At 45.4% G+C, this 27791-nt stretch overlaps 2 protein-coding genes across 2 annotated transcripts; one reads left to right on the plus strand and one right to left on the minus strand.

Annotated features, from left to right (window-relative positions):
* The first annotated feature begins 439 nt into the window (after positions 1–439).
* Positions 440–8286, plus strand: LOC132527542 (tripartite motif-containing protein 10). Its single transcript, XM_060163416.1, has 7 exons — positions 440–868; positions 2665–2760; positions 3838–4068; positions 4805–4827; positions 5166–5281; positions 6494–6526; positions 7745–8286. The coding sequence occupies exons 1-7, from the start codon at positions 440–442 to the stop codon at positions 8284–8286; spliced, it is 1470 nt and encodes a 489-aa protein (XP_060019399.1).
* A 5894-nt stretch (positions 8287–14180) lies between these two features.
* TRIM40 (tripartite motif containing 40) lies at positions 14181–26606 on the minus strand. The gene is made up of 5 exons (XM_060163423.1): positions 26262–26606; positions 16032–16127; positions 14926–15150; positions 14608–14630; positions 14181–14427 (listed from the first exon to the last, which is right to left on the minus strand). The coding sequence occupies exons 1-5, from the start codon at positions 26604–26606 to the stop codon at positions 14181–14183; spliced, it is 936 nt and encodes a 311-aa protein (XP_060019406.1).
* Positions 26607–27791: the final 1185 nt, after the last annotated feature.

The following is a 27791-nucleotide window of genomic DNA, read 5'->3' on the forward strand; positions in this document are numbered from 1 at the left end:
ATTGTGGATGGTTAAGATACGACCACTTTCCTTCTACTGCAAGTGTCTCTGGATGGACGGGAAAGAGCAGGAACCCCCAGGTCGTGGGCACCAGTCCAGAGAGTAACTGAGGTCATATCTGGAATGCTGTGACTGCTTCTTCTGCCCCTCCTCTGCTATTTCTCTGTCTCTGCTGTTGGAGGGTGTGTGTCTGTTCTTTAGGGAGGGGGACAGCAGAAACCTGGCTGCCAGAGATGCAAGTGGGTACCTTGCCCTGTGCGCACACGTATGTGTGTGTGACCATGAGGGCGTCACTGGGTATGTAAGATGCCCCTGTGTCTGGCCATGTGCACATGTAGGTGTGTGAGTGTGAGGTGTGTGTCCTCATTGTTCTCCCAGCCCTTCTCCCCAAGCTGAGCAGAGAGGGTGACCTTGAAGAGGCCACAAGCGCAGTAGCACTATGGCTTCGGCTGCCTCTGTGACCAGCCTGGCAGATGAGGTCAACTGCCCCATCTGCCAAGGGACCCTCAGGGAGCCGGTCACCATTGACTGTGGCCACAACTTCTGCCGCATCTGCCTCACCCGCTACCTTGAGATCCCCAGCCCGGACCCCGAGGAGCCCCCAACCTGCCCACTCTGCAAGGAGCCTTTCCGCCCAGGGAGCTTCCGGCCGAATTGGCAGCTGGCCAGCGTGGTGGAGAACATTGAGCGTCTCAAGCTGGTGTCCCGGCTGGACATAGAAGAGGAGGACATCTGCCCCGAGCACGGGGAGAAAGTCTACTTCTTCTGCGAGGATGATGAGATGCAGTTGTGCGTGGTGTGCCGGGAGGCCTGGGAGCACCGTGCCCACACTGTGCGCTTCCTAGAGGACGCGGCTGGGCCCTACAGGGTAGGAAAGGGGAAACTGAGAGGTTCCCAGGGTGGGTCTGGAATTGGACTGGACTGAAAGAATCAGAGCAGAGCTGTGGATTATTTGGGTCACTCTGAAACTTAATTCCATCTCCCTGCTTCTGTGATTACCCAGGCAATAGACCCAGGCATGGAAGATCATGTGTTTGTGTTTTAAGTATGCCCTATGTTGTTTACTTATGGCCAATACATAATAATAGCTCAATAAATACATGTTGAATGAATGAGTCACCAAAACATGAACGTATGTGTCTGAACCATGGATCAGTCAGGTGTGTCTGAGGATGTCTGGGTTTGCACTTGAGGAAATGATTGCACAGTGTGTATGTGTATTAATGTTTGCACGTTTACCAGCGTGTGCAGTGTGTTTGGGGGGATCTGACTACTTGGGTGTGCATGTGTAACTGACTGCTCGTGTTTGTAGGTAAATTAGTGTTTACACGTATGCAGGTTGGGTAAATATATATGGTGTATAATTTTATCTGTCATTAAATGAGTGTGTACTGATTTTAGCTGTTTATGCATATTGTGTTTTATTACAAGTGGGAGTCTATGTATATGTGTCAATTAGTTAATTAGCATGTATTGTTAAGAGTTCTAAATATATTTTGCAATGTGCTTATATGGACATTTATGTGTGTATACCTGTTCTTTATTCTACAGCAAGCAATTTTTGTTGTTGTTGTTTGTTTTGGTGGGGGTGTTGGCCACACCTTGCGGCATGCAAGATCTTAGTTCCCCAACCAGGGATCGAACCTGTGCCCCCAGCAGTGGAAGCTTGAAGTCTTAACCACTGGACCATCAGGGAAGTCCCCTAGAGCAAGCAATTTTTAAAACAATTCATTGGTTATTTTTTGGGTTATCCAAGTTTCTTGTTCCCTCCGGAATCATACCCAGAAAGTTGATTCCATTTATAAGAGAGCTTGTTTGGATGTGTTCTGTTTGGGATATGTGAGAAAGTTGGGATAATTTCGAAGAAGGGCGTATCAAGCTCAGGACAGATCCTCGATACCATTCATTAAGGCAAAAGAAGTTAGGGTGTTTAGCCTGAAGACAGGAAGGCTCAGGTGAGAACACAGAGTCCTAGCTTATGATGGCACAGAGCTAAAAGCGGAAAGCCCTAATCAAAATTCTTGGAGGACAAAACAAGAGGAAGAAGACCCAAAGAGAGTAAGCTGTCAAGGACCATAACGGCCCAGGCTTGTCAGCTAAGAGAACGACTCCTTCCCTTGGGTCATTCCATTCCTGGAGGCAGAGATGACATCTCTTAACAAATCATTGTTTCCGTCTTAAATATTTTTAAAAAATTAATTGAAGTATAGTTGATTTACAATGTTGTGTTAGTTTCTAGAGTACAGCAAAGTGATTCATATTTTTCAGATTCTTTTCCATTATAGTTTATTACAAGATATTGAATTTAGGGCTTCCCTGGTGGCGCAGTGGTTGAGAGTCCGCCTGCCGATGCAGGGGACACGGGTTCGTGCCCCAGTCTGGGAAGATCCCACATGCCGCGGAGCGACTGGGCCCGTGAGCCATGGCCGCTGAGCCTGCGCGTCCGGAGCCTGTGCTCCACAACAGGAGAGGCCGCGGCAGTGAGAGGCCCGCGTACCACAGAAAAAAAAAAAAAAAAAAAAAGATATTGAATTTAGTTCCCTGTTCTGTACAGTAGGTCCTTGTTGTTTATCTATTTTATATATAGTAGTTTGTATCTTCTAATCCCAAACTACTAATTTATCCCTGCCCCCATCTTAAATATTTTATGCTCCTTCTTCCCAGGAACAAATACAGAAGTGTCTTGAGTGTCTAAGAAAGGAGAGAGAGGAGATTCAAGGAATTCAGTCAAGAGAAAATCGAAGGATACAAGTCCTCCTGGTAAGTCATCATCCCTTGCCTGGTCCTTTTCCCTTCCTCAGGGTCCAGTGCCTTTCTGAAACCAAGGCAACATAGCATAGAGGGCTCTGAAGTCATTCTGCGTTTTTGTTTTATTATTTATTTATTTTTGGCTGCATTGGGTCTTCGTTGCTGTGCGTGCAGGCTTTCTCTAGTTGTGGTGAGCAGGGGCTACTCTTCGTTGTGGTGCGTGGGCTTCTCATTGCGGTGGTTTCTCTTGTTGTGGAGCATGGGCTCTAGGCTCATGGGCTTCAGCAGCTGTGGCACTTAGGTTTCACTAGTTGTGGCTCATGGGCTCTAGAGTGCAGGCTCAGTAGTTGTGGCACATGGATCTTCCCGGAACAGTGCTTGAACCCTTGCCCCCTGCATTGGCAGGCGGATTCTTAACCACTGCGCCACCACGGAAGCCCCATTCTGAGTTTGAATCCTGAAATGAATTAGCTCTATGACCTCAAACAGCTCTCTATGCTCAGTTTATTTTTCTGTGAAGTGGAGATTAAAAATTATCACTATCAGGCGTCCCTGGTGGTGCAGTGGTTGAGAGTCCGCCTGCCGATGCAGGGGACACGGGTTCGTGCCCCGGTCTGGGAAGATCCCACATGCCGCGGAGCGGCTGGACTCGTGAGCCATGGCCACTGGGCCTGCGCATCCGGAGCCTGTGCTCCGCAACAGGAGAGGCTACAACAGTGAGACGCCCGCGTACCGCAAAAAAAAAAAAAAAAAAAAAAAAAATCATCACTATCTCACTGAATTGCTGTAAGGACAGTAATGTACCTTAGTGCCCCGCACATTGTGTGCACTTTGTAAATGGCAGGAGGTGGGGTGTCCTCACCACCTCCCGTACACCTCCTCCTGGAAATGGCATGGCAGGTGTAAAGGAAACTATGCCATGGTTCCAAGTCTATCTGGGGACCTGGGGAGTGGGGGGCTCTGACTTTACCACCAAACCTTGGAGAATGTGGATCTGGAGGGAGACGGGAGTGAATTAAGGGAAAAGAAGGAAAAGGAAGTGGAGGAAGAGGAGGAATAACTTCCTGCCCTCTCCTCCTGCCCCCTCAGACTCAGGTGGCCACCAAGAAACAAAAAGTGATTTCTGAGTTTGCACATCTGAGCCAGTTCCTGGAGGAACAGCAGAGCATCCTCTTAGCCCAGTTGGAGAGGCTGGATGGGGACATCTTAAAGCATCGGGATGAGTTTGATGTCCTGGTCACTGGGGAAATCTGCCGGTTTAGCACCCTCATTGAAGAACTGGAGGAGAAGAAGGAGAGGCCAGCAAGGGAGCTCCTGATGGTGAGATCTGAGCCCCGCCCCCATCCACCTGTGCTCACCTATGATTTGTTGCATCTTTACCTGTCTAAGCCATCTCTTCTTCACTCACACATCCTTGTATCCCAAGTGGAAGATGGGTCACAGGACCAGAAGTTCTGAATTCTAAGAGTCCTTGCTTCCCCAAGAGCTCCCTGGTTGCTTTGCTCTCTGGTCTTGGTCTCTTCATCCTATCCATCAAATAGGGAGATACTTTGTTTATTTATCTCAAAAATACTTTATTTGTGAGGATCCAACAGTAAAATGCAAGTGAAATTAGCACTCTGAGAAGCATCAAGCACTATGCGAACAAATGTCAGGTGCTATTTCCGAGGCAAACTATTCTCTGTGTCACCGCCCACCAGCAGGAAGTTCTTCTTGTTCTGTTTCTCTTCCTCACACTGGAGGAGAGATACTGGGGTCCCAATTAGGCATCAGAAAGGCAGCATGATTTAGGCGGACGCGTTGGGGACTGAGAAGCTGGAGACATTGGGATGGGACTTGCCTTTGCCTCTAAGGGGCAGGTCACTTCACTGTCTGGATCTTATAAAATGAAGGGGTTGGGCTCTAAGATCCCTGAAGCCTCGTAAACCTGAAAACGCTGTGACTCCATGGATCTGGTGTCCTTTTTCTATCTAGGGCTGAGAATACGGTATTTTGTCTTTTCTTGTGGGAGGAAGAAATGGAAACTGAATCCCTGCTTTCTCTCTCTTTCTCCTAGGATATCAGAAGCACTCTAATAAGGTAAGATTTTCTCTTCTCTTTTCCCACATACATAAACATACACGCACCACATGCTGGTTATTACCACACAAATATACATTCTCACATTAAGGAAAATAACTCACATGTAAACTTTCACATACTCAAATGCATTCCCATGTACAGCCAGCTGTAGATACACACCCCCGCATGACACTGCCCAAGAGGGGACAGTGTGGGGAGGGAGTGGATCCATCCCAGAGGCATCATGTCTGTCCATGGGAACTGGCACCTCCAAGACAATTAGAAGGTGACCAGCTGAGTCTGGAGGCATCATTAAGAAGGATAATTCCCAGACCCCACCATTTCTGTGCCCCTAGGTGTGAAACCAGAAGGTGCCGGAAACCAGAGGCTGTATCCCCTGAGCTGGGCCAGAGGATTCGGGACTTCCCCCAGCAGGCCCTCCCGCTGCGAAAGGAGATGAAGATGTTTCTGGGTAAGCGGACCCCACGAAGCACAGGTGGCTGTGAAGCCTGGATTTAGGAATGGCCTCCATGCCCCGCTGCCCGACATTTGTGTGACCTTTGACAAGGCTTGCACTCTCCCAGTGCCTTGGTTTCCTTATTTGCAGATCTTTATAAAATCTGCTTATCAGGATGTGACAATGAAGTGAGATAATAAAGGTGAGGATTTCTGGAAAAAAATGTAACTGGTTTGAAAAATAATGAAATAGATCTAACCGCTTGCCATGAAGTGATATATAAGATAACGATGAACAAAATCTGTCATTGTCAGTCATTTTAAAAATCCATAAAAATCCACAATCTGTCATTGTCAGTAATTTTAAAAATCCACATTTGTAATACATGATAAGTTTTTGATGATGAACATTGTTAATTAATAACCAGCAAGGGTATTTCTCTGCGCCCTGTGGTAGCTGACTTCCCTCCCTCCTCTTTTCCTTGGCTTCCCCACCCCTGTTAGTTTGGTCCTTCCTCAGAGTGGAATTGCCCCTGTGGGGACCATGACCCTGTTTTCCGGGACAGGGAGTGGTGGTAGGAGAGGGTGTGGAGGGTTTGAAATGAGAGTCAGGAATGTGGCTCCTCGCCAACACTTCCCTCTCCTCCTACGTGACATCATGAATGATGCCACCTAGTTCTAAATGACCCACCCACAAAAATGTCACCTTAGAAGAGCTTTCCCCCAAGTCCACTTCCTACAAGTAAATGGCCTGGCAGTGAAGGAAATTTTACTCTAATCAAAGGCTGACCTTTGACTATCCCCAAAATCATTTCCAAGCAGAACGAGAAATAAATTAACCCACTTATCTCTTCATTAAGTCGATGTTTCTTGAGCATTTACTGTGTCCTAGGCTCTGTGCAAGGCACTGGTCGCTGCCCGCTCAGAGCTAGGCAGTGCGGCTCAAAGTGGGGCTCCCAGCCAGCAGCATCAGCATCCCCTGGTAACTTGCCAGAAATGCGAATCTCAGCCCCACCCCGGGCCACCTGAATCAAAAACATGTGTGTTTTAGCAAGTGTTCTGAGGACTCTGATGCAAGTTCAAGTTCAGAACCACTGGTCTAGAGGATTCCAGCTTCCATTCCTCTCTTTGTCTCTTCCCTTTTGGGGTCTCAGTTTCCTCATCATTAAATGTTCTATGGTTCGGTAAGACTAATGACATCGCATCCTGTTTTATTTCCTCTTTACAGAAAAACTCTGCTTTGAGTTGGATTATGAGCCAGGTAAGCAGCCTCTGTCAGGATGGGAGGGAGTGAGGATTCTAATCTTGAAATGGGCAGATAATTTTGCAGGGTTCTACACTGGGCACTGTAATAGTCAAATACATATATATCACATATATAAATGTACATATACACATAATGTCACACGTGACACTGATATGTGTCACTGCCTTTGTAACGCTTGTGGGAGAACCATGAAGAAGGGACAGGCACGCACACATACCACATCCCTGGCAGGAAGCTCATGTTCTGATCTGCAGGTGATGATGGGATAGAAAGATTAAATCAGGATGGGACAAGGTCTATTGGGAAGGGCTTCCTGGATGAGTGGAATTTGATCTGGGTTTAGAATCACATTCTTAGAATTGTCAGGAACCCCTACTCTCTCTCAGGTGTTATTATATTTCATAGATGATAGGAGTGCAGCCTGCAGGTAGGAAAGGAATGAAGACTGGACCCCACTCAAGGGCACTGTTCCCAGTCTATCAGCCGAAGAGCCTGGGAAGTCACAGAGCTCTTGGCAGGGATCCTAACTCATGGACATATCTGAATTTATGAATTTGTCCCAATTTATGGATACTAAAAGTAACACTATGCAGGGGTCCGCAGAAGTGTTTTTGTTAAAAGGTGATCCTCAGACCCTGCCTGATTTTAGAATTACTGAGACAGAATGAATAACCCGTGGGTGAGCCAGAGAGTCTGGGTGGAGTGGAGACTGTATAAATGAGTCATAAGTGCCCAGGCAGTGATCATGAAGTTTGGACTGAGGGAAGAATATTTCCACCCTCCGAGATACAGGAGGGGGAGGACGTGATGTGTCAGCAGCAGGAGATCAGAGCAGGCATGCACAGCTTTGGGAGTCAGCCAGTTTGCAGGGAGAAGAAGTGCTTTCCAGGGGAAGACACAGAACCAGATGAGAGCCCGGATGTCCGAACTAACGAACTAACCAACACATCCTCTGAAGCAGGCATTAACAAGCACAGGAATCAGTTGCGGATCTTGCTAAAAATGCAGATTCCATCTCAGGTGGTTTGGGGTGGAACCTGAGAGTCTGTTACTAACAGGTTTCCAGGTGATACCCATACTGCAGGTCTTTGTAGGCACTATATACTTTGTTGGTAGTAACGCTAACGCAGGTGTCAAGGGGAGTATTTAGGCCTTTCCTGAAGGTGATAGCATGTCTGCTGACATCTGTGGCCCTTTTGGTTTTCTCCACAGCTCACATCTCTCTAGACCCCTGGACTTCCCACCCGAAGCTCCTCTTGTCTGAGGACCACCAGCAGGCTCGCTTCTCCTATAAATGGCAGAAGTCACCAGACAGCCCCCAGCGTTTCGACCGGGCCACCTGTGTCCTGGCCCATGGTGGCTTCACTGGGGGGAGACACACATGGGTGGTGAGTGTGGACTTGGCTCCCGGGGGCAGCTGCACCCTGGGTGTGGTCAGTAAGGACATCCAGCGGAAGGGGGAGCTTCGGCTGCGGCCAGAGGAGGGGGTGTGGGCGGTGAGACTGGCTTGGGGCTTCGTCTCGGCCCTGGGCTCCTTCCCCACCCGCCTGGCCCTGGAGGAACAGCCCCAGCAGGTGCGTGTGTCTGTTGACTACGAGGTGGGCTGGGTGACCTTTGCCAATGCCGTCACTCAGGAACCCATCTACACCTTCACTGCCTCCTTCACCCAGAAGATCTTTCCCTTCTTTGGGCTCTGGGGACGAGGGTCCAAGTTCTCCCTGAGCTCCCTAGAGGGTGCAGCTAACCTCCCCTAAGCACAGGGTCCAAAGAGAGGACCCAAGGACTTGACCCTGGCTGGGTCACCTGTAAGATTCAGAACAGTAGTTACTGCTTTAGATGATGTGATAGAGTCGGGACTTTGGCAAGGGACAGGTGGGATGACCTTCAGTCTGCTGATCAAGCCCTTGCCTCAATGACCAGTGGGTGGGACTCAGACCACTGCCAGCCCTCCTCACCAGCATCCCCACCAGGCACAGAAGTAGCTGTGTAGAGGAAGGAATACCGGATTTGGGGCCAGAAGACTTGGGTTCTAGATCCAGCCTTGTAATCAACGAATTATATGATCTTAAACTAGGCATCTCACCTCTCTTCATCTTGTTTTCTCCCCCCAAAATATTAGAGTTCATTTACTCATATCCTTAAGAAATATTTATTGTGTGCTAATTATGAGCCAAGCAGTATGGTAGCCACTGGTGATATGAAAAGAAAAAGAAAAAAAAATTTGTCCTGTATCTAAAGGAGCTCAAGAGAAGAGACAGAGACATAAGGAGGAAATGACAGCACAGTGTGATGGGCACTGTGATAGGGGTCTGACCTGGATACCAGGGAAGCCAAGAGGAGGGGCATAACCCACCTTGGAGGTAACAGGAGGTGAGTTGGAGAGGGCTTTCTGGAAAGGATGAGTCTAAAAGATGAGTATAATGAATGACGAAAGGAGGGGAATAAGCCTCTTAGGAAGAAGAGACAGCAGAGAACTAGCTGGATGATCTGTGACCCCTGGGACGCTGGGTCACCTCCACTGTCCTCACAAACAGATGTGCTGCCACCCCCACTCTTGACACCACTCAATGTCTCCTTCTGGCTGAGATGAAAATTCAGGGCCTTGGTGGGAAGGGCACAGGGGAAGTATCGCTATAAGCCACAACCCAAGGACCACACTCAACCCCTGGGGAAAAGCATCTTCCTGATCACCATCTGAGGTTGAGAAGTGAGACGAAAGGAATGAGATGGTGGAAAGGACTGAGTCTCAAATAGCTCAGCTGTGGGAGCAGAAATAGCACCATTGTAAGCTCTGTGCTGGGTAAAGAATCCCAGGTGGAGGCAGGGGGTGAACTGCATGACCTGTGACTTTTAGCCCAAAGCACTGGGACTGCTCTAGGACTGGACAAGAAGTACCATCTGAGGGATGGGGCAGAAGAAGGGAGAGAATTAGGGATTTGTAGATGTGTGGATTTGGGTGGTGAGCCGCGGGGAGCAGGTTGCATTTGCAGAAGCTGTGGCCACGGGTGGTGTGAAGAAGTTGATTATCCGTGACTCCAGAAATCCCCCTGCCTGGTGTGATTCTGGGACAGGAACAAGCACTAACACGTGGCTGCCTAGAATTTGTAAAATGACTTCCCTCGTCCCAAGGAATTTAAAATCCTATGCATAATAAAAGCATTGTCTTAACATATTTTATTTTCTAGTTCTTATTGGAGGTGTCATTTATTCTGCTTAAACATACCCTTTACTGTCAATCTTTTTAATACTATGTCTGTTGAATCTGCTTGGATGTAAACTAAAATGTTCTATCATCTCCCCACTGAGGTCCCTGGGAGGAGCAAACCATCCAGGTGCAACCTCTAGGGGGTGAGCACAATGTATTGAGGCCCAGGGTTTGAGGTCACCACAAAAGTTCTGTTGTTCATCCTCAGTTTAGCAGGTAGAAAAGACGTGGAGACCAGGAGCCAAGGATCGGAGGGAGGTTCAATTGCTTTCCCTGGGAGTGTTCAGTATTTCATATAAAACGTATATTTTAAAAAAGACACACACAAGTCCCTAAATAATGCTAAAACATACCCAAAGCCCCCAGACTTGGGATTCCAACAAAGAGTGGATTGTATTTTTCTGTTGATTTTTCGTAGGTTTTAGCTGGGTCTTTTCAAATGACTGTTAGCCTCTAGGGTATATATGTATGAAGATCCTGGCCTGTTGGAGGTCTTTACATGTATTATGTCACTTAAGCTTGGTAACCCCAGGTAGCTCCTATTATTAACCACATTTTAAAGTTAAAAAGCTGAGGCCAGGTGAATTTGGGTTACTTCCTCAGCCAGATCAGGCAGCCAGGATTTTGATCCATGTCGGACTTTAGAGTTCTTAACCACTGTGCTGCCCTGTTCAGAAATGTGTGCCTTGGTGTGAATATTTTACTGCCGGCCACACTTCCCATGAGGGGTTTGGATTCAGGAAAAAATGTTATATTTCTTACACTGAGAAGTAAAACCGCTAGTGAGTGAAAATATTCATGTCGGTCTATCAGCACTTGCTCCCCTCCCAGGGTAATTTTACTTGAAATTCACTTGTTTGGATTGTGGACTCAGCGCAGAGGAAGTGGATAGATCCTAAAACATGATGACCTCAAGATAAGGCAGCTCCGTGAGCCTCCATGCTCTGCTTGTCACAGAGTCTGAACTCGGGGTTCCCTCCCCCAGGGAAGTGCTGAAGTCCAGAACCCCAAGCTCCCAGTCGCCCTCTTCAAGACTCCAAAGGAAACGTGCACACCTGTTGGGACATGCACAGGTTTAGTGGACTTTTTCACAACTTACACTGTAGCAGCTTCTTCTACTACAGGGAATGGAGACTCACTCAAGTTAGTTCAAATATTAAGAAAGTTTATTATAAGATTGGACATGCAAGTAAGGAAAATGGGATTTTTCCACTGTTAGGACTCAAGCCTTGTGGGAAGCTCTGGTGGGGTGGTGGGAGTGGTGGGAGATACAAGTAGTTCCCAAAGGAAGAACTGGAGATTTAAAAATGCTAATAATAATAATCAACACATAGAGAGTTCACTCTGGCCAGTCACTGGAGTAAATATTATTTTATATATTAACTCATTTAATCCTCACAACAACCCTATGAGGTAGGTACTATTATTAATAGCCCCGTCTTGTTTTTTAACAGCCCCGTTTTATACATCAGAGAAGCGAGATGTATGGAGGTTGGGTAACTGGTCCCACATAAGCAGCTAGTAAATAGCACAGCGATAATACACATTAGACACTAGACATTAGACAGATGGTTTGGCTCCCAAGTCTGTGTTCATGACCATTAAGTCAAACTGCCTCTGTACATCCAAGAACGGTGGGAAGGGGACTTGAGGCCCAAGGCAGCTTAGAGACTGGACTAGCCTGTGGCCACTGAGCAACGTGGTCAATGACACTTGCTTCAGGACACAGTCACGTGTGTGGCTCTGATCCCCTATGTTGCTGCTCTTCCTGCCAACCAATGATGCCTTCATCATAGATCCATTTTGAATTTCTTAGAGAACCTAATTATCATTGTCTTTCTTTGATAAGACCTTTCTTGGCAGGCCACCTTATAGGCTCCACTGGCCAACCATCTGCTGGTCAGATGCCCACCCGGCCTGATCATCTGCAGTCACATCAGAAGAGGACAGAGGGCCTGGCAGGCACCTGCAGGGTAACTGACTCTCCAGTGGAGACAGACCCTCGGAGCTTGTCAGTCTCCTCCCAGTGCTGGTAGGATGCTTCTGGACCAATTCTCTGTTTGACGTTAACCACAGCTAGGACACAGGAATTGTTAGCTGTCACATCCAGGGGTGCTCTTTCCTTGGCTAATGTCTTATTCTTAGATTTGGGGTCTCACGTTTCTCTGAAACATACAGCTTCCTGCCTAGTAGCTATATCCTTCTTTTTCTGAACATCCACACTAGGCACTTTCTCCTTCCCCTCCCTTAACCCCCCGACTTCCTGCCCCCAATCCATCTGGCAACAAGAGTCCAGACTGGTTTTCCTTAAACACCACTTGTTCCTTTCACTCCTGACTCAAAACCCTTTGATGACTGCCTATGTTTTGGTGTCACTCATCTAACCCTCTGCTTGACTTCTAGTCTTCCCCATTCCCGAATATTCCAGACTGACTGGGTCAGTCTTTTCGTACTCCTACAAACGTGCTGAGGCCTTTTTCTACCTCCGCGCTTTCATCCGTGGAGCTGTCCTGACCTGGATGCTCTCCACCTTTCTCTCCTGCCTGTCCAATTCCACCCCCACGAAGCCAACCCCAACTTTGCCAGCCTCACTCGTGTCTCTCCTCTGAATCCCCACTGCCCTTAGCAACTAGGACACTTAATAACCCATCACACACTCTCTTGTTATTCCATCTGTGTTTATTCTGGTTCCATAGCTAGATTATAAGCTTTTGGCTGGAGACATAGAATAAGAAGATGGAATTAACACATTTAAATGTTTCCAACGTGTTAGGCACTGCAGCAGGCATATATAATAACATTTAATTCTTACAACAATCCCAGGCCATGAGTATCATTATCCTCATTTTAGAGGTGGTAGGACTGAGGTGCAGAGAGGCTAAGTAACTTGTACAGGGTTACAGAGGTATTAGGTGTCAGGACTGGGATTGAACTCAAGTCTGACTTGTGAGTTTTTACTCTTTACACCGCAATGCAGCATCTCCTTGTAGCCATGTTTTATTCTTTGTATCCTTCAGTGCCAAGTATACTATTGACCATTTCTGCAAGGGCTCAGTAATACTAGTTAAAGGTCCCCTTTGTTAATCATGGAGCATCAGGAAGGGCCCTTAGGACTTCCCCGGTGGCGCAATGGTTAAGAATCTGCCTGCCAGTGCAGGGGACACGGGTTCGAGCCCTGGTCTGGGAAGATCCCACATGCCGCGGAGCAGCTAAGCCTATGCGCCACAACTACTGAGCCTGCGCTCTAGAGCCTGAGAGCCACAACTACTAAAGCCCGCGCGCCTAGAGCCCGTGCTCTGCAACAACAGAAGCCACCGCAATGAATAAGCCCGCGTACCACAATGAAAAGTAGCCCCCACTTGACACAACTAGAGAAAGCCCGCGCACAACAACGAAGACCCAACGTAGCAATAAATAAATAAATTTATTAAAAAAGAAAAAAGAAGGGTCCTTATACTTTCTATTAATTTATTCATGCATCCACTTAATAAATTTCACTGGACACCAACTATGAGCCCGGCACTGTCCTAAACCCTGGGGACACAAAGACAGTGTACTCTCTTTACTCACCCAAAGAAGTGATGCACAAATAATTAATATACAAAGGTATTATTCATTGCTCCATAAAAATTTCCACAAATTTAGTGTCTTAAAACAACACAGATTTATTATATCGTAGCTTCTATGACATCTATTGCCTCACAGTTTCTGTGGGTCAGAAATTTGGGTTCTCTGCTTAGGGTCTCACAAGGCTGCAATCAAGATGTCAGTTGGGCTGGGTTCTCCTCTTGAGGCTTGAGTGGGGAAAAGCCCATTTCCAAGTTCACTTAGGCAGTTGGCAGAATTAATTTTCTTGCAGCTGCAAGACTGAGGGCCTCTGCTTCTTGTTGGCTGAAGGCTGGAGGCTGCTCTCAGCTCCTAGAGGCTGCCTGCTGGCCACAGGACTACCCACGTCATGAATCCAGCAAGGAGAGTTTCAAGAGTGAGCGTGTTAGCAAGGAGGCATCCCATCCATGTAATACAGTCTGCGAAGGGACAGCCCATCCCCTTTGCCATATTCCATTGATTAGAAGCAAGTCACAGGTTCTGCTCACACTCAAAGAGAGGGGATCATACAAAGGCATGAACACCACGAGGGGAGCATCATGGGAGGTCCCTGTAGAGTCTGTCCACCACAAAAGTAATGTAAGCTCCAGGTGCGTTGTACAGACAACAGGTGCTACAGGCGCTCAGAAGGAATATTTCTGCCAACAGACGTGCCAGCTCCATAGGCAGAGGTGGCCTCAGCACTGTGAACTCATGCCATCCAGGTACTCCCATTTTAATATGAGATGGTGAGAGATGGGTGCTACCGTCAGTTCACAGGCAAAAAGGAGGTCTTGAATCCTGACTTCTGCAGTGGGAGCCTGGTTCAGGAGAGAGGCTGTGACTATTGTCCAGGTATCAGAGGGTCAGGCATCTGATCACAGCTGTGGCATGTTCAGGAGGTGGCAGGCCTGAGGGTGCACTGGGCAGACCTCGTGGGAGGCTGGACAGGTTGGGGGAAGGAGAGCCAGGAGGCTGAGGTGAGTCTGAGAGGAGCTGGTCCAGGGATGAACTGGTCAGAGCTGCTGAGGATGACTGGTTAAGTGATTCATTGATTCTTTTCTCTAAGTTGGGATAAATAACCTCTAACTGCTCTGGAGCACTCCTAGAAACAAAGAAATCCTTCAGTATATTCTGTTCAATCTTCCACTTTCCATGTAGTCTGAAGATGCAAGTTAATGGAGCAGTGGAACTCCTTGACCGTGAGAAAGCCCATACACATCTATGTTTGTGTGGGTTTGTGCTGTGTAAGCACATGTGGGAAGGGAGATGGGACGGCTCATACCTGTTCAATAAGTCACTGGCGTCCTAGGAGAGAGAAAGAGAGTGAGAGTCACAACCAGTTCTCAGGTTCCTGTCCCCTCCAATTCCCTCCCCAACCAACTAGTGGATGGCACTCTGGGCTGTCACCTTGAGAACCGGAGAGGGTAGCACCCCTTCTGTGTACCCGCCTCTGCTGCAACAGCATTGTGCAGCCTTGGACAAGTCACCACCACGTGTCACAGAGAAGACTCTCCTTACACCTCCCAGAGGGATGCTACAGGTAGGCTGCCCACTATTTGGGGAGAATCCCAGGCTTCGGGAGGCACCTCAGGGTGTGCACCTTCAGCAGGCTGGCATCCAGTTTCTTAGCCATCCCCTCCAGTTCAGTGACCAGGCTGCTGAGTTGAATCATTGCCCTGGAGATGCCAGGGATTCTGGACACCTTTGCTGGCATGTCCTCCAGCTGGCCTGGCCGCTGCTGAGGGAGGGCATCCAGCTGTCTCCTGGCTCGGTCTTGACGCTCCAGTTCAGCCTCCAGCCTGTGGGTCCTACAGTCTGCCTGAAACTCCAGAAAAGGGGCTCCCTAAGATTCAATGTCAGATGGCTCCCTCTGGACCTTCAGTCTCTGAACGTTCCGAGCGAGAATGCTGATTTCTCGGTCCTCCTCCCCTCATGGCATTGCCTCTGCATGTTATGGGTATTACAGGGGGAGCCATGTTCCTCAAAAATGAAGGGACACCTCCCCCCGCACCTCACACCCTTGTGAACATCCACAGATGCCATGTCTCACACACACACACACACACACACACACACACACACACACACACACCCCACTCGGCTATATCCTTCCACCGACTTTTTTTTTTTTTTTTTTTTGGCGGTACGCAGGCCTCTCACTGCTGCGGTCTCTCCCATTGCAGAGCACAGGCTCCAGACGCACAGGCCCAGCAGCCATGGCCCACGGGCCCAGCCACTCCGAGGCATGTGGGATCCTCCTGGACCGGGGCACGAACCCGTGTCCCCTGCATCGGCAGGCGGACTCTCAACCACTGCGCCACCAGGGAAGCCCTTCCACTGACTTTTAACCCCCTTCACGTCATAGGGTGAGGAGAGACCCCACATCAAAGTGAGCAAGCAACAGAAAGGTAGATGGTCAGAGACAGAGAAAGAGACCTATGGTTTGTGGAGTAGTTTTCAGTTGATGGGCTGCTTGTCTCCTTTGATCTTCACCGAGAACCAGGTGGAACACGACTGGCTTTCACTGAACATATAAACCACATGAAGGTCAGAGGGCTTGACTTGCCCCAGGTCACTCAGCCAGCAAACCCCAAGGCCGAGCCCAGCACTTGTGTTTCCAGCCTCCAGGCCCTCCCCCCACAGCAGCCTTCTCCAGACAGACAGATGATCAGACCGGAGTCCTTCCTGGGACTCTGCGAAGCCCACCTGCATAGCCTGCAGTCTCTCCTCCTCCTGAGCCCTGAGCCGCTGGAGCTCGCAGATGTCCTTTCTGAGCTTCCTGATCCTGCGGTTGAGTCGTTCCTAGAGAGACAGACACCCCTGCTGGTCAGACTGGGGGTGAGGGTGGTGCCCGTGGAACACATGGCAGGGAGGGGGTGTCCTGATCCCAGGATGAGGCTAAAGTAAAATTCTGCCTAAAAAGAGGCAGCCTTCTATGCATCATGCTTGGGTTAAGGAACACAAGAGTTTATTTAATGGATAGTGATGGCAAAAAGCAATAGGTAATTTTTAAAAAAGACTTAACTACATAAAAATAACAGATAGTAAGAGGACCTTTTCTACTTGACTTCAGGGTGTTTTTCTCCCGACATCTAAGAGTTATGTGCTGATCACTGGCAACCCTCACTATTTCTCATCAACAAGTGAAGCCAATCTGGAGAGACCTGACTTACAGAGGACATGAAAAACCTCTGGTACCACTCCCCTACCCTGGCTGGGAGGGACAAGAACTCTCTATTAGAGCAAACCCACAGCCCAGGAAGGCATGGAACCTCTCTCTAAATCTTAAATCAGTGTCTGGATGGGTCACGGTGTCCTGGAATCTAAGGATATAATGAATCATTTCAGTTTCTAAAACATTTACTTTCAGATCTTGGGTAAACTATGTAGAAAGCAAATATAAACAAAGCTGATACTGATATCAGCATAAGCCTTTAATGAATCAAAATGGAAGAAAGGCACAGGGTGGGGGGTGTCAGCAAAAGAGTCTGGAAACGTTCTTCTTGTAACCCTTGTTACCTTAGTTACAAAATATATTTGTGTACCAGATAAAAGGGTGTACAAAGCCATAGTAATAAAACAGTATGGTACTGGGACAAGGACAAATAGAAAATGGAAGAAGAGAGAGCTCAGGGACAGACCCATGTTTACAAAAGAATTTTAAAAGAAAAAAAAAGTAAAAAGAAATGAGTCACAGGTATGAAATGTGCAATGTGGAGAATACAGTCAAAAACTGTGTAATATCTTTGTATCGTGACACACTGTAAGTAAACTTATCGTGGTGATCATTTTGAAAGGTATAGAAATATTGAATCACTATGTTGTGTAAGAGGAACTCTCATGATATTGCAGGTCAATTATGCTTCCAAAACAAACAAATGAACAAACATAGAAAAAGAGATCAGATTTGTGGTTACCAGAGGTGGGGAGTGGGAGGACGGGGAATTGGACAAAGGCAGTCACAAGATACAAACTTCCAGTTATAAGATAAATAAGTACTAGGGATGTAATGTACAACATGATAAATATAATTCCCACTGCTATATGTTATATATGAAAGTTGGTAAGAGAGTAAATCTTGAGTTCTCATCACAATAAAAAATTTTTTCTATTTGTTTAATTTCGTATCTATATGAGACAATGGGTGTTCATTAAACTTATTGTAATAATCATTTCATTTGGTATGTAAGTCAAATCATTATGCTGTACACCTTAAACTTACATACTACTGTATGTCAATTATAACTCAATAAAACTGGGAAAAATAAGATAAAATAAAAATAAAAAGCAATACACAGTTCAGTAAGAGAAGGGACAAAATCTGTAGGAGATGGTGTTGAGAAAACTGGCTTACAACAACAGGGAAAAATAAAGTCAGATCCCTATCCAGAACCATATGTGAAGGCAGACTCTAGCTGGATTAAAGACAGTGTGAAAGGAAAACTACAAAGTTAATAGAAAATAATGTTAAAGAATAAATTTGTGACCTGGGGGTAGGGAAAAATGTCTTAGATAAAACCCCAAAAGCACAAACCATGAGAGAATGATTTAATTTGATTACCTCAAAATTAAATATCTCTGTTCAATGACAACTCTATGGACAAACCTAACAGAGAAATGACAGACTAAGAGATAATATCTGCAAAGTCTAAAACCAACAAGAGACTTATATATAGAATATAAAAGGAAAGCCTAGGGAATTCCTCGGTGGTCCAGTGGTTAGGACTCAGTGTTTTCACTGCCATGGACTGTTTCAATCCCTGGTCGGGGAACTAAGATCCCTCAAGCTGCAAGGCGCAGCCTAAATAAATAAGTAAATAAATAAATAAATAAAAGGAAAGCCTAGACATCAATAAGAAGACAGGAACCCAAGAGAAAAATTGGCGAAGAATATGGACAGTTAATTCACAGATGAGGGGATGCCCAAACTCACCTGTGATTAGAGAAATGGAAACTAATACAATGAAATGTTATTTGACCCCCATCAGAGTAATAAAAAGTAGACCACTGGATAACACCTGGGGGAGGTGGGATGTGTGTGGATATAAGGACCACACTGTGGGCTGGTGAGATGTGCACTGGCACAGCCCTCTGGCAACAGTTCCGGCCACCTAGGTGTGCTTTCCTCTGTGATCCAGTGATCCTGTTTCTGAGTAAAAACCCCAGAGAATTCCTAGGTTCTAAGAGAACATGTCCACTACAGCACTGGTTGTGGTAACAGAGAATTGGAATCACATAAAGTCCATTCCTGGGAAATGGATGGGTAAAATAGGGCAGGTGCCCACTATGGAACACAGTGCATGTGTCAGAAGAAATGGACTATGGGACCCACAAAACATGGACTGATCTCAAAAACGTGGTAGAGTGAAAAGCAAGAAATAGCACGAAGCCCATCATATAATTTCGTTAATTCAATATACAAGCACACCGTGCAGCAATGTGTGTTTTACCAAACTGTCTACAAATAAAAATACAACAAACACTTTAAGTGGTTGTCCATGGAAGAGGGAGGAATGATGATTAAATGGAACAAACAAAACATGAACAGGATTTGTGGACTAAAGGTAAGAGTGTGCTATTGACTGAAGCGTGTGTGTTTCATTAAGTAAATCCTTCTCACCTCACGTCAAAAAAAAATTGGGGGGGGTGGATTTTGTTGTTGTTGACTGTTTATGGGGAATGTTTCTTCTTCTTGTCATTTTGCCTCATTTTCTCTTATAAACTCTTAAAATGTATTGCTTTTGGAAAAGAAGAGTCCCACGTCACTGGAGATGTACAGGTAAGGCTGGGGGTGGACGAGATGACTGTGAAAGTTCTTTCTGGCCCTGAGATTCAGAGGGTGAAACCAAGGTCAAGGGGCTGTGGGTGAGACTTCAGCGAGGACATTCAAGTAAACAAACAGAAAACAGAGGAGACAATGATGTCACTAGGAAATTACTATAAAATGTTTCATGTCACTGGTGTTACCTGCAGGCATTTCCCAGCAGACAAGGAATAAAACAGTCATAGAAGGAGGGGGAGGAAGTAAATGGGCATCTTGGATTTCACTCAAGGGCCTCAACGGTGAAGGCGGAGGCTGGAGTGTGGCAGGGAATTGTCTGTGTGAGCACGAAAGTTCAGGTCTCGAAAAGCTCAAACGAGCAAGCAACTTTCACCTTGCTACCCCTTCCATCTACTCTCTCTGTTCTCACAACTACATTTCTTGAAGTAGTTGGTTCTTGCTGTCTTCACGTCCTCGTGGCCCCTTTGCTCCTCAGCATCTGCTTTTGCTTCTCATCATTCTTTTGGAACTGCTCTCTCCAAGGTCACGGTGATCCCCAGGAAGGAAACCCACAGGCACCTTCTTCTCAGGCCTCCTCTTCTTGGATGTGATTCTACCCACCCCACTCTCCCGACCTCCCACCCCCGTCCTTCCTTGACCTTCCTGAGGTTGTTCCTTTAACCCTCCTCTTTCTCTAAATGATGTCCTTAATTTCAGGCTTCAGATTTTATCATAATTCCCAAAAGCTCTTTGTCCTAACAGTCAATCCCATGTTTCCAGCTGATACTTAAGTATCTCCTACTGCCCTACAGACAGCTCAAACTCAGTTTGGAGTAATCAAACTTATCTTCCTCTTCCCCACCCTCTTCCACAATTCACTACTCTTGACCACCATATTTCTGTCCTTGGACTCACCCTTCTGTCTGTCATTCAGCTTGAAACCTCAGTCACATTTTATTTTTTACCTGTGCTACTACTGTCTTCAAAAGGGTTTCTCATTATCAAAGATAAGCCCGAACTCCTTAACTCAATATCCAAGGCCCTCTGTAACCCAATTTACATTTCCTGTGTTACCTCTCTCTACTCCCTCCCTGTTCTCCGTACTAGCCAAACAGAGTTGCTTGTGGTTTCCTGGACACACCCCCACGCAGCCATGCCTCTTCATGGCTTTTCTTTTACTTCCTTCTGCCAGGAATGCTGTCTATTGCTGCCTGTCAAAGTCAGGTCTGTTCTTAAGATCCGGTTCAAAATGTCAGAGTCCTGTCTTCTGGAGTAGTTTAAAATTTAATGAAGAGTTTAAAGTCAACTACAGAGATTGTGTAAATGAAAAAAGGAAGCAAAGATAACAGCAATAAAGATAACGCATGAAAAACGAGAATAATTCAGATCTATCATTTAAAATATTCAAAATGAGTAAGGTAAAGTCCCTCATTTTTCAAAAAATATTTATTCATCCATTTTTGCATTAAGGTAATATTTGTGTAAATAAGGTACTCATTAGAATTAGAAAGTAAAATTCTATAAACTTTTATCTTCCTAAAATATTCCTCAGGGGGAAAAAAAGACAAATTGAAATATAGGGAGTAGTGCAAGACCTGTTTTGTCTTGATAAATATTTTTTAAAGTCTGTGATCCTATCAGATATCAGATAAAATGTGATTTCACAGTAAAAAAATTGACTGAAAAGGACATTAAGAAGTGAGGAAACATGAGAACATAGCAACATTTAAAATCCTTCTCAAATGGCTTACTAGGACTTCCCTGGTGGTGCAGTGATTAAGAATCCACCTGCCAATGCAGGGGACACAGGTACGATCCCTGGTCGGGGAAGATCCCACATGCCGCGGAGCAACTAAGCCCATGCACCACAACTACTGAGCCTGCACTCTAGAGCCCATGAGCCGCAACTACTGAAACCCGCGCCTAGAGCCCGTGCTCTGCAGCAAAGAGAAGCCACTGTAATGAGAAGCCTGCGCACCACAACGAAGAGTAGCTCCTGCTTGCTGCAACTAGAGAAAGCCCACGCGCAGCAATGAAGACCCAATGCAGCCAATAAATAAATTAAAAAATTTTAAAAAAGGCTTACAAAACGCATCAAAGAAAAAGTGGTTAACAGGCAAAAAGCTATCTTTTCCCCAATACAGTCACACACACAAAAAAAAAGAGCAACTTTCAAAATACATGCTCCTCACAGAACAAAAAGTGCCCCAAAATATGGATAAGAATGATATCACCCATTATATTTTATGAGGAAAAACGGTGTTGATGACTAAACCTGACAATGTCCACATGATTGTGCATCTAGAAAATGTCAGGAAATTAAGTTAAAGGATATATGAACTCAGCAAAGACTCTCAGCGGCCATGGCTCATGGGCCCAGCCACTCCGCGGCATGTGGGATCTTCCCAGACCGGGGCACGAACCCGTGTCCCCTGCATTGGCAGGCGAACTCTCAACCACTGCACCACCAGGGAAGCCCCAAAAGTCATAATTCTTAATATAATCAACAAATTTAATGCAATGCCAATTAAAATTTCAGGGATTCTCCATAAAACTTAGAAACATTATATAAGAAAATCCTTCTGGAGACTTCCCTGGTGGTCTGGTGGTTAAAACTCCTCATCCCCAATGCAGGGTGCCTGGGTTCGATCCCTGGTCAGGGAACTAGATTCCGCATGCCGCAACTAAGAGCCTGCATGCCGCAAGTAAAGATCCCACATGCCACAACAAAGATCCCGCATGCAGCAACAAAGATCCCACGTGCTACAAGTAATACCCAGCAGAGCCAAATAAATTAAATTAAATTAAATTAAATTAAATTAAATTAAATTTAGAAAAAAGAAAATCCTTCTGAAAAGACAGTCAGCAAGACCATCAGGTTACAAAAAATTATTATTTGACAAAGATGCTACTAAATTTAAAAATAAACCATAAAGCAATAAGTATCAAAACTATATAATAACTTTAGAACAGAAAAAAATAATCAATGGACTAGAGTAAGAAAAATACCACTATTATAAGAATTTAATTTATGTCAAACCAAAAAAAACATATAGATGTGAAAAGGACTCACAGAAATGTTTGAGGGAAAACTGTATACCAGAATAAAGAAAAAATAACTTTATTGTTTGATAAAGGAGTCATCCTTCACACAACACAGTATATTAAATTCCAAATAAGCCAGGAATTACTTAATCTTTAAAAATGATACAGACCTAATATCTATCTATCTATCACCATACTAGATAAATTTCTGAGTAAGACATGGAGATTTTATTTCTTAAAAAGAATAGAACTGATTCAAGTACAAATTCTTAAAATTTTTGCCCCAAAAATGAAATAAAAAGAAAAGAAATATCGGAATAGGAAAAATGAAGGTTAAACATAATTAGTATAGCTTATTATCCAAAAGATAAACTACTCTGATGCACTCATGTAGAATTTATGCCCTGATTCTAAGGGGAAATGTAGACGGTGAGCCTCCATGTGGAGAGAAACCTCACCGCCAGCATAGTAAAACAACTTCAATCATTGTCACGCACTTGGAAAACCAGGAAACCACATTGAAAAAAGTGATTGACAACAACATGAGTTGGGCAGTAGGGAAACAGATGTACAAAAAAGACATTGCAAATTTTTCAGTCTTCTGGAGTGCGGTCAGGCAATACGTAATTCCTTTAAAAAGGACACAATTTACAATATTTACAATTTAAAATATTTAATTTACAAAATTTAACTCAAAGGAATAGAGGCATGGGGAGAAATCATAAGAAATCTTTATTTCAAAACTATGCTGTCAACGTCTACAAACACACTCAGGGTCTCCCATTGTAATCAGTCCTTTGAAAATACCTTCAACTCCCCAGACTTTGGCTGTCCTCAGGCAGCCTCATGAAACTCACTAAATCCCTAGTTTCAAAACTCAAACTGGTGCTCTATGCTGCCTGCCAATTCCACTGTTTCACTTGTAGGTTCGCTTTTCCAAACTCTACCGCGACTTCTCTTCTCTTTTCAAACCTTTCACACCTCCACCTCTACCCGCACTGCTGATGTCCTTCCCTCACATATTATTGAGGAAATATACCCAAACACTCGGGTCCTCTCCCAAACTGCAAGACTCCCTCCCCTTGCAGAGGCCTTCTTTTGTTCCCCACTGTTACAACGGAAGAAGTGTGCCTCCTCCCAGCCCAGCATCCACTTCTCTGCTGCCCATCTTACTGGATGGCCCAGCATCATTCAATGCACTCCACCATTGCTTCTTCTTTTTCTTTTTAATATTTATTTATTTGGCTGCATGGGGTCTTAGTTGCGGCACGCGGGATCTTCCTTGCGGCATGTAGTGTCTTTCGTTGCAGTGGGCTCAGTAGTTGCAGCTCACGGCCTTAGTTGTCCCTCAGCATGTGGGATCTTAGTTCCCTGACCAGGGATTGAACCCTCGTCCCTTGCATTAGAAGGCAGATTCTTAACCACTGGACGACCAGGGAAGTCCTTCTACTGTCACTTCTTAACAGATTCTTCTCTCTTAGCATCTAAAACACCACTCCCCTTGCTTTTCTCCTGCCTTGCTAGTGGCTTGCTTTCAGTCTCCTTTGCTGGGTCCCCCTCCACCTTACATCTAAATGATGGCCTTTCTAAGGACCTTGCCCTGGAACTTCTTTTCTCTCTAGGCTCTCTCCTGAGGATATTGCATCCATTCCCTTGGATTTAAATATTATCTTTATTCTGATGGATCCCTGTCTTAAGTTCTGGGAATACTAACCCAGACTCTCTTTGGAGATCCAGATTTCAAAGCCAGCCACTTAACTAAGATCCTACTTTGATGTGTCTCAACTTGGACTTGACTCGTCCTAAATGAAACTTGATGTTTCATTCAAACCTGTTCTCCCCAGTCCTTATCGTTCCATCATTCATCCAGTTTCTCAAATCAGAAACTCATGAAGTCATCTTTGATTCCCTTCATTCCCTCACCCCACTTTAATCTGTCAGTAAATCCTGGCAATTCACACTCTAATTATAAACTCTTCAAATATAACAAGGCTTTTCCGGATCTGGGACTCTCAAATCTGTGCTTCCCTTCTGCCCAGTCTTTACATTGGCCACCTTCTCTTTTTCCTGATCTCAGCACCGGTGCCACCTCCTCCATGAGGCCCTCACCAACCACATGGATCACCCATTACTCTCCATCTTAGACTCTTGTTTGTTTTCTTCTTAGCTCATACGAGACTTGTAGTTTGCTTGATTTCGTGTCTGTCTTTCTTATTAAACTGCAAAGTCCCTGGCAGGAGGGATGGCATCTGACTTGTTCATCATTGTACTCCTAGCATGTATGGTAGTTCCTAATACACTACAGGAACATAAGTCTTTCTTAAATGAACAAATATTGTTATTTATTTATTTTAGTTTTCCTGTCATAATTTAAAGGTAAACTTGAGGACAAAGATTATGAATCATATTTATACTTCCTACAATACCTAGCATGGCATCCTATACAAAGCACAGGCCTGAATAAATCATTGAGTGAGTGAATAGATTTTTCCATCTATTCACTGGCCCATCAGCAGGTGGGAGAGCTCTCCCTGCCCTCCTGTGGTGCCCTGCACTTAGAGGGAATGATGTTAGAACCAGAGAAATTTGCCTCTTTGGCTTTCTGAGTTATTTCTCTACCTTCCCATAGTCACCCTCAATCTGGACTCCCCAGTTTCTCATCCTGTATTATAATATGTTCAAAAAGTCAAGTATCTAAAAGAAGACTTGGAAATTCATCCTTCATTATTGGATAGAAAGACACCATGGTGAAAATATGTCAATTGTCAATCCAATCAAATACTAACTGAATTGGGGATGGGGGTAGAGGATAGTTGGGAAAAAATGCTAAAGCTAACTGGCAAAATAAATATATCTGAATATCCACAAAAATTCTGAAAAATAAGAATATTGTGAGGGTTCCAAGAGCTACCTGACATTAAAACACATCGCAAAGGTACAGTGCTTAAAATGGTTTGACACACAAGCAGGAATGGATAGAAGAATAGAACGGAATGGAGAGTCAAGAAAATGTGCAAGTCTATACATACCCATGGCAGATTAAGAAGTCGGCATTCAAATCAGTGTGGGAACTATGGATTATTCAGTAAATAGTGATAGGAAAAATTGATCAAAACTTGGAAGTTAGGTTATTCTTTCACCAAAATACAGCTTGGATATTCTAAGTCCTCCAAAATATATGTTGAAGGATACTCATTACAATATTCCATGAGACCTCAAAACAAAACAATAACCTGGAAATAGCTCAATATCTGGCAATTTATAGTACATTCATAGAATTGAATACCATGCAGTTGTTGAAAAGAATTCATAAGATCTAGATGTACTGATGGGAAAATGGGATAATGTCCAAGATGTATTTTTAGATGATAAAAACGAGTTACAGAAAAATATATAGAGAATCTGTGTGTGTGTGTGTGTGTGTGTGTGTGTGTATTTTAGAGACTGCATTCATACACACACACACACAAGTTTCTGGAAGAATGATACACAAAAATCTAACAGTGGTTACCTCCGGGGACTGAGAATGGGGGAACGCAGGAAGAAAGATTTTTAGTTTTGACTTTATACCTTACAGTGTTGTCTGAATGTACTAGTTTTATGATAAAAAAATTTAAAAATAGGATAAAAATAATCACTATAGAAAGGAAGGAAAGAAAAGACGAAGAAGGAAGAGAGAGAGAGAATCATGTACTAATTTCCAGGTTTCAATGTATTTACAGGTTAATCATTAGGATATGTAAAACCTGATTATATTTCTAGCCAATTTTCTAGTACTATCAAACAGGGGAACCATACAGTCTTAGTACTAAAAGAGTTTTGTATTATTTAGTCCAACTCCTTTGCACTACAGATGAGCAAAATGCAAGGAGCTCATGCTTCCTGGGAATCTGACATTGTGTGACCGTACCTCCTCTTAGACTCTATTAATGCATTGAAACTTTAACATTAGTAGCAAGATAAACACAGAAAAGTGAAGACAAGGGTCCAAAACAGAATAAAGCAGAAGAAACAAAGAAAAGTGTCAGTTACTGAGCCTCTATGATACGTCAGGCGTAAAGGACAGGGAGTAGGAAGGAGTAACTCAGGGAGGTGGTGGCAGAGGGATGGCTGTGATGACCCCGCCTTACCTTGTAGTGGCTGATGGCATTTTCAATGGCCAGTTCACAGTGAGACTTGTGTTCAGGGGACACCCGGCATTCCACACACAGAAGACATCTGCTCTCCTCACAGAACCAGCACACCTTCTTCTGGTGGCTGTCGCAGGTATAGCCGGCCCCCAGGACCCCCTCGGAACAGGGCTTCCGGCAGAGGGGGCAGCTGAGGACCCCGGAGGCTGAGGTCTTCTCCAGGTGCTGGGCCAGGCATGCTCGACAGAAGAGGTGTCTGCAGTCAGTGCGCACCGCCTCCTTCAGGCACTCCTGGCAGATGGGGCAGATGCCCTCTTCCCGGCTGTCCTCCCGCAGAGGGAGCATGGCCTCCACCTCACACTGCCAGCCTCCCATCTATAGGGCCTCCTTCCCCACTGGAGCTTTGGACAGCCTGCCACCCTAGACAGTCCAGGTAAGATGGCCCAGCTGGAAGGAGGCGGCCCTGGAGCAGCTCAGAGGACCTGATTCAGCCCTCCAACTGCAGGCAGCTGCCCACTCTCCATCAATAGAACTGTAGCACGGACAACAGAAACCACCATTCTGCAACAAGTTTCAGAAATCAATCATCAACTTTGACACACACCCTCTGGTTTCCTTGTCTTTACTAAACTTGAAATCGCTCCTTTCCACACACCTGGAGGAAGCAGGTGATTCAAAGACCGGTTTTCCTTTTCAGAGCTTTCTGTGCATATTTTTACAGCTCAAAGTTAAAAGGCCAGAGTATCCTGGTCAGAAGCCAGAGATTCATAAACTTAAAAGTTGAACGTCTTCTCTGATTTGCCCTCAGTTGAGAGAAGCTGGCAGGAGTTTATCAAGTACCACACTGTGGTACTTGCAGGCTCGCGGTCACACTCTAAGAATTTGGCTACTGCTGTCAATTACTACCCGACTATTTGCATCAGCATCTCTGTCAGCTGTTCATTCCCCCAACCAGCATCCCTCTCACGGTTATACAGATTCTGCAATGAAAGGGAAAGAGACGGAGAACAGGACATAGAGCAGTTTGGAGACCTTTTCCCTTCCTTTCAAGCCATCTCCAAAGAAGACCCAAAGAAGAAAGTACTCCCCCATCCCCACTTCACTTAAACACTGCATTCAACACTCAGTCCCTAAGCTTCTTGCCTAGTCCTCCTCCAGAAAAGCTCCCCTGGTATCCTACTTCAATTTCTCTTGCCACGACATCAGGCCATGATCTCATGCTCCAGATCTGGAGAGATGGCCAGCAGGTGAATGGTTTTTAGACTGTGCCGATTATATATGCTCCCGCGTTAGTAAACATGGGGGAGAGGTGACAAGGCCCATCTTCCCATGGCTGCGTGACTGATCTAGGGGAGGTGGAAGGTGAGGTGGACTTTGGCTGGTGAAAGGTGTGGCTTGTTTGCACATGGGGAGGAGGAAGTCTTGGTGCCTCTGATGTAAGTATGACATGAAGTGAGACTCAACGCACAGAATGAAGACCTCCCAGAGCCTCCGCCTAGGTACCTCGGGATCCAGGCGTCAGAGAACCAC

The sequence above is a fragment of the Lagenorhynchus albirostris genome, chromosome 10 (assembly GCF_949774975.1).
Source record: "Lagenorhynchus albirostris chromosome 10, mLagAlb1.1, whole genome shotgun sequence".
NCBI classification, from domain to species: Eukaryota; Metazoa; Chordata; class Mammalia; order Artiodactyla; family Delphinidae; genus Lagenorhynchus; species Lagenorhynchus albirostris.